Below are 11,224 nucleotides of genomic sequence, written 5' to 3'. Positions count from 1 at the left end.
GTTCCAAAATTAAAATGGTTTTGTACATTTACATTTTCATTCAGCTTTTCAATAGGTCTATCAAATTTAAAAACCAGAACTGAACTAATTAAGATAATTTAACGATAGAGTGTTTGGTGTTCTGCATGGGTGGTGGTAAAACAGTAAATGGAAGGAAGGAACTGAAGATGCAACGAGGGGCCCCCAAAACTATAACAGCCCCAGACCACAGCAAATGTATTACTGCCCGGTTGATCAGCACTGCATGAGCCTCTATATAACATAACATCAGGAGCGTAAATTATGAGGATAAAATTTTCAAAATCACGTAAATAACAGAGAGCAGGGACGGGCAAACTTTTTGGCCTGAGGGCCACATCGGGTTTCCGAAATTGTATGGAGGGACGGTTAGGGGAGGCTGTGCCTCCCCAAACAGCTAGGCGTGGCCAGGACCCTGCCCCTATCCCTATCCGACCCCCCCCTGCTTCTTGCCCCCTGATGGCGCACCCGGGACTCCTGCCCCATCCAACCCCCCCTGTTCCCTGACACCTGACGGCCTCTCCAGGACCACTGCCCCATCCACCCATCACTGTCTCCTGATTGCCCCCAGAACCTCCACCCCTGAATGCCCCCCGCCACCCCATCCAACCCTTCCTCTCATTCCTGACTTCCCCCCATGACCCCTGTCCCATCCAATAACCCCTTCTCCCTGACCACCCCCAGAACCCCTGCCCCTGACTGCCCCCGCCACCCCATCCAACCACCCCTCTCCTTCCTGACTTCCCCCCTGGTACTCCTGCCCCCATTCAACCCCCCTGTTCCCTGCCCTCTGACTGCCCCGACCCCTATCCACACCCCTGCCCCCTGACCACCACTCACGAACTCTCCTGCCCTCTATACAACCCCCCTGCCCCCTTACCATGCTGCCTGGAGCACCGGTGGCTGGCAGTGCTACAGCCGTGCCACCTAGAGCACCAGGACAAGCAGCCGTGCCACTCAGCTGGAGCCAGCCACACCACCACAGAGCACTGAGTCAGGCCGCGGATCTGCAGCTGCGCTTCCTGGCAAGAGCTCGCAGCCCCGCCACCCAGAGCATTGCACCGGTGGCGCAGTGAGCTGAAGCTGCGGGGGAGGGGGAACAGCACGGGGAGGGACCGGGGGCTAGCCTCCCGGGCCAGGAGCTCAGGGGCTGGGCAGGAGGCTCCCATGGGCCAGATGTGGCCCGCAGGCCGTAGTTTGCCCACCTCTGACATAGAGGCACAAGTCCCATTTTCAAAAATCACTTGACTTGCAATGAGGATTCTTCTACATCATTTAGATGCTTTTGTAAATTTTGCCTTCATTCACTAAAAATCTTAACAATTTATTTCATGTTATTGCACTGGAATTCTTAGATCTTAAACCTAAATAACTAAACAAAACTAAACTAATAAACTTGTTTTTGTTTTAATCTAAACCAGTGAGTTTTGACTGGAGTTCTTGGGGAAAATCTCTGCTTGGTTACCACAAGTGTGCATTGTTCTCTTCACATTGAGGGGGAGGCAGACCACGTATTAAACCCATATACTGGCCAGATTTGAACAAGACAGGATGGTACTGCTCTGGGGTCGTAGGCTGGGAAACTGGTGGTTAGAGATCCTGTGTATAACTGCAGTTGGGTGTCTCCCTACCCATATGAATACTGGTGAAAGTGCAGCCTGGTGGGCTTTTCAGCTTGCCACAGCAGCACAGTGTGAGAGGGAGCTCAGGCTGGTGGGTCAGGGGTCTCACTGGTACTCCATTTCCAGGTGGCACCCTGGGGAAAACCCATCACAGGGTGATCCCCCATGAAGGTCAGAGAGCATCCTTTCCCCATGCTCTTTATGCTCAAGTTGGTCCCACCTCTCATGGCACTGAGCTAGATTCAGACTCTGTCCCCTAGCACCCCAATAAACCACGCTGATGAGCTGATCCCAAGTGTGAAGAAATCTCACTGAGACTAGGAGACCCCTTCCAAGCCCATCAACTCCCCCCTCCATCCACACCTCTTCCTTGTCCTATCCCCCTCTCCTCTCCCTTTCCACATTCCTCCTTCCAGTCTCCTCCACTTTGGCTGGAATCATTGACTCTGACCCCCTTGGTTTCATGGGTTTATGACATGGGGATATTCAAAGGCACCTAAGAGGTGCTGGAGCCACCCCATCCCTATGGTGCCTAGCAGTCCAACTCCCTTAGGCCCCTTTCAGGATGGGTTTGGTCTGGGGACCTGCCCTCTGTGTGTACAGAGCAGGTCTGACCCGGGGCCCTGCCCTCTGTGTGTACAGAGTGGGTCTGACCCGAAGCCCTGCTTTCTGTGTTTGTACAGAATGGTCTGGCCCGGGGCCCTGCTCTCTGTGTATACACTAACCTGGGGGGAGAGTTAGATACACTGGAGGGTAGGGATAGTATCCAGAGTGACCTAGACAAATGGGAGGATTGGGCCAAAAGAAATCTGATGAGGTTCAACAAGGACAAGTGCAGAGTCCTGCACTTAGGATGGAAGAATCCCATGCATCGCTACAGGCTGGGGACTGACTGGCTAAGTGGCAGTTCTGCAGAAAAGGACCTGGGGATTACAGTGGACATGAAGCTGGATATGAGTCAGCAGTGTGCCCTTGTTGCCAGGAAGGCCAATGGCATATTGGGCTGCATTAGTAGAAGCATTGCCAGCAGATTGAGGGAAGTGATTATTCCCCTGTATTCAGCACTGGTGAGGCCACATCTGGAGTATTGCGTCCAGTTTTGGGCCCCACCACTACAGAAAGGATGTGGACAAATTTGAGAGAGTCCAGCGGAGGGCAACAAAAATTATTAGGGGCCTGGGGCACATGACTTATGAGGAGAGGCTGAGGGAATTGGAGTTATTTAGTCTGCAGAAGAGAAAAGTGAGGGGGGATTTGATAACAGCCTTCAACTGTTCCAAAGGGGATGGAGCTCGGCTGTTCTCAGTGGTGGCAGATGACAGAAGATGGAACAATGGTCTCAAGTTGAAGTGGGGGAGATCTAGATTGGATATTAGGAAAAACTATTTCACTTGGAGGGTGGTGAAGCACTGTAAAGGGTTACCTAGGGAGGTGGTGGAACCTCCATCCTTAGAGGTTTTTAAGGCCCAGCTTGACAAAGTCCTGTCTGGGATGATTTAGTTGGGCTTGGTCCAGCTTTGAGCAGGGGGTTGGACTAGATGACCTCCTGAGGTCTCTTCCATCCTTAATCTTCTATGATTCTATGTACAGAGTGGGGTCTGGCCCCGGGTCCTGCTCTCTGTGTGTACAGAGTGGATCTGGCTTGGGGTCCTGCTTTAAGTTTATGTAAAGTGAGTCTGGCCTGTAGACCTGCTCCTCAATGCTCCATTCTCTTTGGCCCTCAATCCCCAGCACACACATTGTATCTGTGTGAGCCCAGCTCTCATTGACACAGTCATCTGCACCCCCCCTTGTTTTTGTCCTTTGGACATAGCAAGGCAGCGGTCACATGTTCATCTGCCTCTGCAGCTAAGGGTTTGTCTTAAGTCCCTGGGGTTCTCAGTGTCTTGCTAGGGTCTTCCATCCCAATGTGTTGATTCCAGCCCAGATGGTCCTAGTGGCTCTGTGTCTGCAATACCTGGCTTGATCTGTCACGTCCCAGGGAGAACCGATTCCTTCCCCAGGTGCAAGGGCTGCCAAGGGGATCGATATAGAGCCATAAAGATCATTCATAGAAGGATTAAGGCAAATTTGCAAGTTCAGCCCAGATGCCTGACTCTCAGAGAGGGGTCCCGGCTGTGAATCCTGATTACAGATAAGCGCCTGTGACCCTTTGAAGGACAGGGCTTTGGCCCCACCCCTTTTCTCAGCATTTCTCTATGGCTAGTTTTGGTAGCTCCTGGCCATAGGTGCCTGAATATACTCGTGCATGGTCTATGGAGCCTGGGCACCTACCTGGGGGCTCTGGATTGCACTGGTAAGCAGGAACCTAAATGTTAGGTGCTGCACCACTGGGTATAAGTTCCATGTGTTGCTCTACCCCGTATGTCTCCAGACATGGGTGGGAGCCTGTTAACTAGTGGGGGTGGGGTGTGCAGGAATGACAATGGGGTCATGGGAACTTTTCAAGCGACCCCCCCTCCGTGGGCTGTCAGGTGTTGGGTTCATCCCCCCTGGAGCTCCCATTTCAGAGGGGAAGTGGGAGGCTTCCTGCCCCTCAGGACAGTAGCTGACTGTTCATTTCTGTGCTAGGTCTGTTCTACCGTCCCTGATTGAGGAGCATGGTCCCAGGACAGGGGTCTCTCATCCCACCTGCCTTGTTTTGAACCCTGATGGACTAGTCCCCCTTTCAGTAGTGATGCCCACCTGCTCTGTGCAGTGGGACCCATGTGTCATGAGTTGGCTCATTCCCAGCAGAGCAGGGTCCATGTGAACCTGAGACTGAATAGCTCTGCTCATTGCCAGAGACCAAGAGCTGAATGGAACCTGGAGACACAGCTCCCCTCTCCACTAGGTGGGGACCCAGTCCTGACAAACCCAGTCCTGACCCACAGCCCCCACCCTTCTCCTAGCACTTGGATTTGCCCTCAGCTCTCTCCAGAGATGAGATAACTTTTCCTTTTAATTCCATGGCTCCAACTTTTCAAGCAGGAACCAGAGGTAACTTCAGCTCAGCTCTTTAATTGGCTCCACCAGTGGCCCAAATCATCAATACCCAGAGCAAGAAATGGTCAGAGGACTGGACTGGGAGCCAGGACTCTGGGTTCTTTTACCAGCTCTCAGATGGCAGTGGGGTCCAGTGGCTTGGAGCGGGGAGGGATGGGTAGTCACCACTCCTGGGGTCTATCCATAGATCTGGGAGAGCAGTTGGAAAGTGGGATCTAGTGGGTTAGAGCAGGGGATCTGGGAGTCAGGACTCCTTGGTTAGAGTTTAAGCCAGGACACCAGGGATCACCAGATCACCTCACCTGACTTTCTGTAAATCACAAGCCACCAACACCCAGGAGCGGCGCCAGGGTATTTGGTGCCCTAGGCGGGGGTCCTTCCACGCTCCCGGTCTTCGGGACACTTTGGCGGTGGGTCCTTGAGCGAGTGAAGGACCCGCCGCAGAATTGCCGCCAAAGACTCGGAGCGCGGAAGGACCCCCCACCGCTGAATTGCCACCGAGGGGAGCAAAATGCCCCCCCACAAATCCTGGTGTCCTAGGCGACCGCCTAAGTCGCCTAAATGGAAGCGCCGACCCTGCCAACACCACCCAACAGACCAAAAATTAGATCTAAATAGGACAGTCCATGGGAGGCTAAACTATTATGTGCCACAGGCAGAAGATAGCAGGGACTGATGTGCACCGAGTGCCTCGCAGTGGCAGGGAAAGGGTTAAGTGAGATACACCCAGATAATCCTGATGAGTGAGCTGCATTCAACGCAGCAGAGGAAGGTTAAAAACTCCCAAGGTCACTGCCAATCTGACTGGGGGGCAATTTTCTTCCCCACCCCACATATGGTGACCGGTTAGACCCAGAGCATGTGAGCACAAATCAGCCAGCCAAGCACCTGAGACAGAGAATGCTCAGTGCCACCTCTGAGCCCTGCCCACCCCCATCCAATATCCCTTCTCTAGCAGTGGCCATCCCTGATGCTTTGGAGGAAGAAGACAAGAACACAAACAACCACTCACATTAAAAAAAATAGAATATTTTTGGTGTGTTTGCAGGTGTCAGTCTCTGGAAATCACTGGGGTTGCTCCTGATTGACAGCAGAGAAAAGGAGAGCAGAACTTTGCTCTTTGGCTCTAAGTGTGATAACACATTTATCCAGGTAACCACATTGAAATACAGCTGCACAAAAAGAGCAGAGATGCGAGCCAGCCTCTCTGCACACACACTCAGTTTGCGCTCCTACCCCTTGCAAATATACAAATTGTGCAGGGCTCATTTCCTCCAGCAAGGACACATATGCCCCCACATCTCCCCCTGTCCACCTCATATTCTGGTTGTATCATCATACAGGCATTTTATACTATGATTAGCCCCTAGAGGTCATGAAAAATGCTGTGTGTGTTCCCCCTGCTGCATTGGAGCCTGCTCCCCCAGAAGAAAAAGGCCCCATATTCCATTGTCCACCCCCCTGACCAGCCAGTCCCTGCAAGCTGGGGCCAGAGCAGAACCCCCTACAGCTCCCTGAGCAGTGTCCTCCTCAGAGCCTCCTTCATCTCCTTGTTTCTCAAGCTGTAGATCAGTGGATTGAACAGTGGGGTCCACACTGTGTAGAAGAGAGTCACCACTTTCCTGCTGCTCCCCGAGGCTGCCGGGTTGACGTAGTTGACCATGACAGAACCATAAAACAGGGCCACGACAGCCAAGTGAGAGGTGCAGGTGGAGAAGGCCTTGTGCCGCCTGGCCCCAGCTGGCAGCCTCAGCACAGCCCTGATGACTAGCCCGTAGGAGGCCAGGATGAAGAGGACGGTGGCAAAGATGATGAGGGAGCTCAGGGCATAGCAGGCCTGTTCAGTCCGGGGAGCTGAGGTACAGGAGGCAGCCAGCAGTGGGGCCGGGTCACAGACAAAATGATCCAGGGTGTTGGTACCACAGAAGGAGAGCTGAGAGATGAGGATGATGGGCACTACAAACCACAGGAAGCCACAGAGCCAACAGGAGGCCACCAGGGCCCAGCAGAGCTGGTGGGACATGAGGACGGAGTAGCGCAGGGGGTGGCAGATGGCCAGGGACCTATCCAAAGCCATGGCCGAGAGGAAGAGGCACTCGGTGGCCCCCAGGGAAAAGAAGAAGTAGAACTGCACAAAGCAGGCCAGGATGGAGATGGGGATGCCAGGGGACACCAGGTCAGAGAGCATCCGTGGCACCATGGTTGTGATGTAACAGATCTCCAGCCAGGCGAAGTTCCCCAGCAGGATGTACATCGGCAGGCGTTGGAGGCGGGGATCCCTCAGCACAGCCCACACAATGCACAGGTTTCCTGCCAGCGTCCCGGCGTAGGCCAAGGAGAGAAGGGCACAGAGGATGGTGTGGCTCAACCAGCCCAGGGAGGGGAAACCCAGCAGGATGAACTTGGTCATCGGGATGGTATTGTTGGTCATATTCATCAGGGGGCCCCACAGCTGAAATGATCAACAGGACACCAAGGTTCTACCCAGAGCTCTGGGAGGGGAGGAGTCATTAGAGTAGTAGGGAATAGCAGACACACACACACACACACACACACACAGAGTCACTGTCAGTATCTCTCTCATACATATCACATTTCAAACTCTGCTTGGGATCTGATGCTCAAGCTGGGTTTATTCTGCCTTTGGAAACCCTCAGCACCAGATAAAGATCCGGCATTCTGGCATTCAGCTAGCTGTTCTGCCTGGGAAACAAACTCTTGCTCCTCCTTTCATAGCTGGATCAGCTCCTCTGGACCAGTCTAGGACCACAAACCCCATCTATGCTTGTCAAAACAACAGAGGATACTCAGAGAAGCACAGGAAGCTGATTTTAAGTTCCCTCCTCCCTACTCTTCAAGGCAGGGGTGAAAGTGGGCCGGTACTGCCCTGTATGCAGCCCACATTAAAGCACTGCGGCAGCGCTTTAACATCATTGCCCCTTTTGCCCCCACCAGCCACTGATGCGGGGGGGCAAAAGGGGCAGCTGACCTGGGGCCGGAAATTTAAGAGGACCCGGGGCTCCCAGCCAGCATTGCCACTACCACAGCCATGGCCAGAGCCCCCGATCCTTTTAAATCGCCGCTGGAGCCCCAGGCACCCGAGGCCCTGCCCATTCTGCCTTAGGCCCCGCCTCTTCCGGGGGCTGGAGTCGATCCCTGTATGGGTAAGAATTTAATATTACTTTCAACCCTGCTTTAATGCTGAAATGAAATTGACTGGGCTAGTGCTGCATCTTTAGGTAACTTTTTAAAATTCCTTACCTTGAGTTTGGACAAATCCAAAAATGATGTTAATCATGGATTGACCCTCTGAGCTCTGCAGAAGAAAAATCTGTATTAATATATGTCAGGGTTCCCTCCCCACTCTTAACTTTAGGGTACAGATGTGGGGACCCACATGAAAGACCTCCTAAGCTTATTTCTACCAGTTTAGGTTAAAACTTCCACAAGGCACAAATTCTCCCTTGTACCTTGGATTAGGTAAATGCTGCCAACACCAAGTGATTCAAATAAACATTTAGGGAGGGCCACTTGGAGCCCTATCTCCCCCCTAATATCCCCCCAAAGCCCTACACCCCCTTTCCTGGGGAGGCTTGAGAATAAACAAAATGAGCACGGACCAACCTTGGGTTTTTTAGGACACTAAAAAACCTAATCAGATTCTTAAAAAAAAACAGAACTTTATTAGAAAGAAAAAAAGTAAAAGAAGCACCTCTGTAAAGTTAGAATGGAAGATATTTTCACAGGTCAATCAGATTTAAAACACAGAGGATTTTCCTCTGGGCATAACTTTAAAGTTACAAAAAGAAAACCAGGAATACACCTTCCTCTCAGCACAGAGAAAATCACAAGCCAAAACAAAAGTAAGCTAACACATTCCCTTGCTAGTACTTACTAATTCTAATGGAGTTGCACTGCTTGCTTTCTTGATCTGTCTCCGGCAAGCACACAGAACAGACAGACACAGAACAAACAGACAAAAGCCTCCCCACTCCCAGATTTCCAGATTTGTAAGTATCTTGTCCCTTTATTGGTCCTTTGGGTCAGGTGCCAGCCAGGTTACCTGAGCTTCTTAACCCTTTACAGGTAAAAGGATTTTGTGCCTCTGGCCAGGAGGGATTTTACAGCACTGTATACAGGAAGGTTTTTACCCTTCCCTTTATATTTATGACAATATATCAATATGATTAAACTCTGAAATCCATTTTTATTTGTGAATGTATGTTATATGTGAAATTAATGTATAGATTCACTTGATAATTATACTATTTATTAATTATTTATTTTTTTAAATTATTACTGAGGTAGCACCTAAGAACCCCAGTCAATGACCAGGATTAAGAGTTACAGATTATAATAATTTCTTGATTTGATTAAAATGTAAAATTTACTGCATATTATATCAATTGCTATTTTTGATTAAAATAAATGAATACCTATATATAGTCTCAATTTCTATATTCAATTTAAATAATAAATGAAGAATTGTTTTATAATAATCACTGTTTTGATTAAAAGAATAAATTAGAATGATATATCATATTCATTCCTACATTCAATGAAAATTTAAACTCATTATGTCCATACTGTACTGATTTCTAGATTCACTCCACATGTTAAATTAATATTTACATAGCGTGTTAATTTCTAGACTTGATTAAATCTCAGATTATTGGGATGATTTCCAGATTTTTTAAACATGTTACATTAATAATTATATCTGACATGAATTCTATTTTGATTAAAGTAATTAATAATATATGATCATTTTTAATTAAAATAGTAAATTAAGAATTATATACCACAGTTGACTAGATTTGTTTAAATATTAAATTGATAAGAATATTTTGTACTCATTTCCATATTTTATTGAAATATTAATAATGGGATATTGTATTTCCCAGATGTGGTTAAAATTTAAGCTAATATGTATATAAATGTCTAGATTTTGTAAAAATATTCAACGAAGAACTAAATATATTTTTAGATTTGGTTACAATATTAATTTGTAGTGTTTTTTTTTTTTTACCTCTAGAGCCACTTAAAATATTGAGTTAATATTTCCATACATTTCTAGTATCAGCTGAAATATTGGGTTAAGAACAGTATATCACATTAACTTACAGGTTAAAGTCAAATATTAACGTAGTAAATATATATATTATATGAATTCATATATTAGATTCATAAGATTCAGATAGAGATTGGAAATGTTAAACCAATAAATATGTTTTATACATATTTCTGGATTTGATTAAAATGGCCTTACATAAATTCTGGGTTCCAGACAAACCCAAAGACTAATCTGCTCTGATCATCTGAGTACAAAGAATATAAAAGAGAACAGAATCTCTTTTTAAAGGCAAACTACAAAGGAATTGTAAAACAGTTTTTTTTCTTTACTTGTTCCTTTCTGAAAGAGAAAATAAGTCCATCTGAAATGTTTTAAAGCCTTTATTTTATTTCTTTTAAACTTGTATCTATCTATTCTCACACTTACTTTTCTATTTATCTGGCTGTCTGCCTATCAGTCTGGAACAGGGTTTCTCAAACTGGGGTTGCTGCTTGTGTAGGGAAAGCCCCTGGCAGGACAGGTGGGTTTGTTTACCTGCCCCGTCTGCAGGTCTGGCCGATCGCGACTCCCACTGGCCACGGATCACTGCTCTGGGCCAATGGGAGCTCCTGGAAGTGGCACGGGCGGAGGGACATACTGGCCGCCGCTCCCAGCAGCTCCCATTGGCCCAGAGCAGTGATCTGCGGCCAGTGAGAGCTGCAATTGGCTGGACCTGTGGATGGGGAAGGTAAACAAACCCGCCCGGCCCGCCAGGGGCTTTCCCTATACAATTGGCGACCCCAGTTTGAGAAACCCTGGTCTGGAATGTAAATCTACTCTTTTCTGGAGAACTACCGGGCAGCTGAAGGATGTTTACTGGGCTCTTGTAACAATTTAGGCCTTAACAGCTGGTATAATGTGAATTGACTTTTAAACTGATATAGTTATACCGATATTTGGGCACACTTATTTTGGTCTCAAGGAAGCTGATTGCAGGTTAGCTTAAACCTATTCCTAACTGATTTAAAACAACCAGAATAATCTGGTTTAAACTGAATTAAGAACATCCACACAGCCTTTTCCACCCATTTAACTATATCAGTTTAAATTCATAGCTAGAATTATAATGTGGGAATGGGTGGGGCTCTAAAGTATGGTCTTCCCTGGTTTTACTGGATAATTACTGAGACAACTGGGGGCTGTTTGTTCCGAGCGCTAACACCTGCACTAAAGAGGGGAAGGGGTTAGAATTTTAAATCAGAGTACCTTCCCCCACCATGTTAATTAGTCATTGGACTTAAATGTGTAGTAGTGGAAAAACAATGGCCCAGATCCCCAGCTACTGAAAATCAGCAGAGCTGTATGGAAGGAGGGGAGTCAGGTCTGGGAAGAGAATGAGGTCTAGTAGGCAGAGTGGGTTAGGCTGAGAATAAAAACTCCTGGGTTCTATACCCAGCTCTAGGAGCGTACTGGGGCAGTGGGTTAGGCAGGCAGGCTGGGAAACAGGATTCCTGAGTTCTAGTCATGGGCCTGAGAGAGGATGTGA

At 48.3% G+C, this 11,224-nt stretch overlaps 1 protein-coding gene across 1 annotated transcript; it reads right to left on the bottom strand.

Annotated features, from left to right (window-relative positions):
- Positions 1-6,129: 6,129 nt before the first annotated feature.
- LOC112122989 (olfactory receptor 11G2-like) lies at positions 6,130-7,062 on the bottom strand. Its single transcript, XM_024221699.1, has one exon. It carries the CDS (start codon positions 7,060-7,062, stop codon positions 6,130-6,132), a length of 933 nt encoding a protein of 310 aa, XP_024077467.1.
- Between the last annotated feature and the right edge of the window lie 4,162 nt (positions 7,063-11,224).

Source organism: Terrapene carolina, unplaced genomic scaffold, assembly GCF_002925995.2.
Source record: "Terrapene carolina triunguis isolate 2854851 unplaced genomic scaffold, T_m_triunguis-2.0 Scaffold119, whole genome shotgun sequence".
Taxonomy (NCBI): Eukaryota; Metazoa; Chordata; order Testudines; family Emydidae; genus Terrapene; species Terrapene triunguis.
Note: the sequence above shows the minus strand (reverse complement) of the source record. Positions and strands in the feature narration are given on the sequence as shown.

Coding starts and splice junctions, on each gene's coding strand:
- LOC112122989 (XM_024221699.1), bottom strand. CDS start 7,062: ATGAATATGACCAACAATACCATCCCGATGACCAAGTTCATCCTGCTG.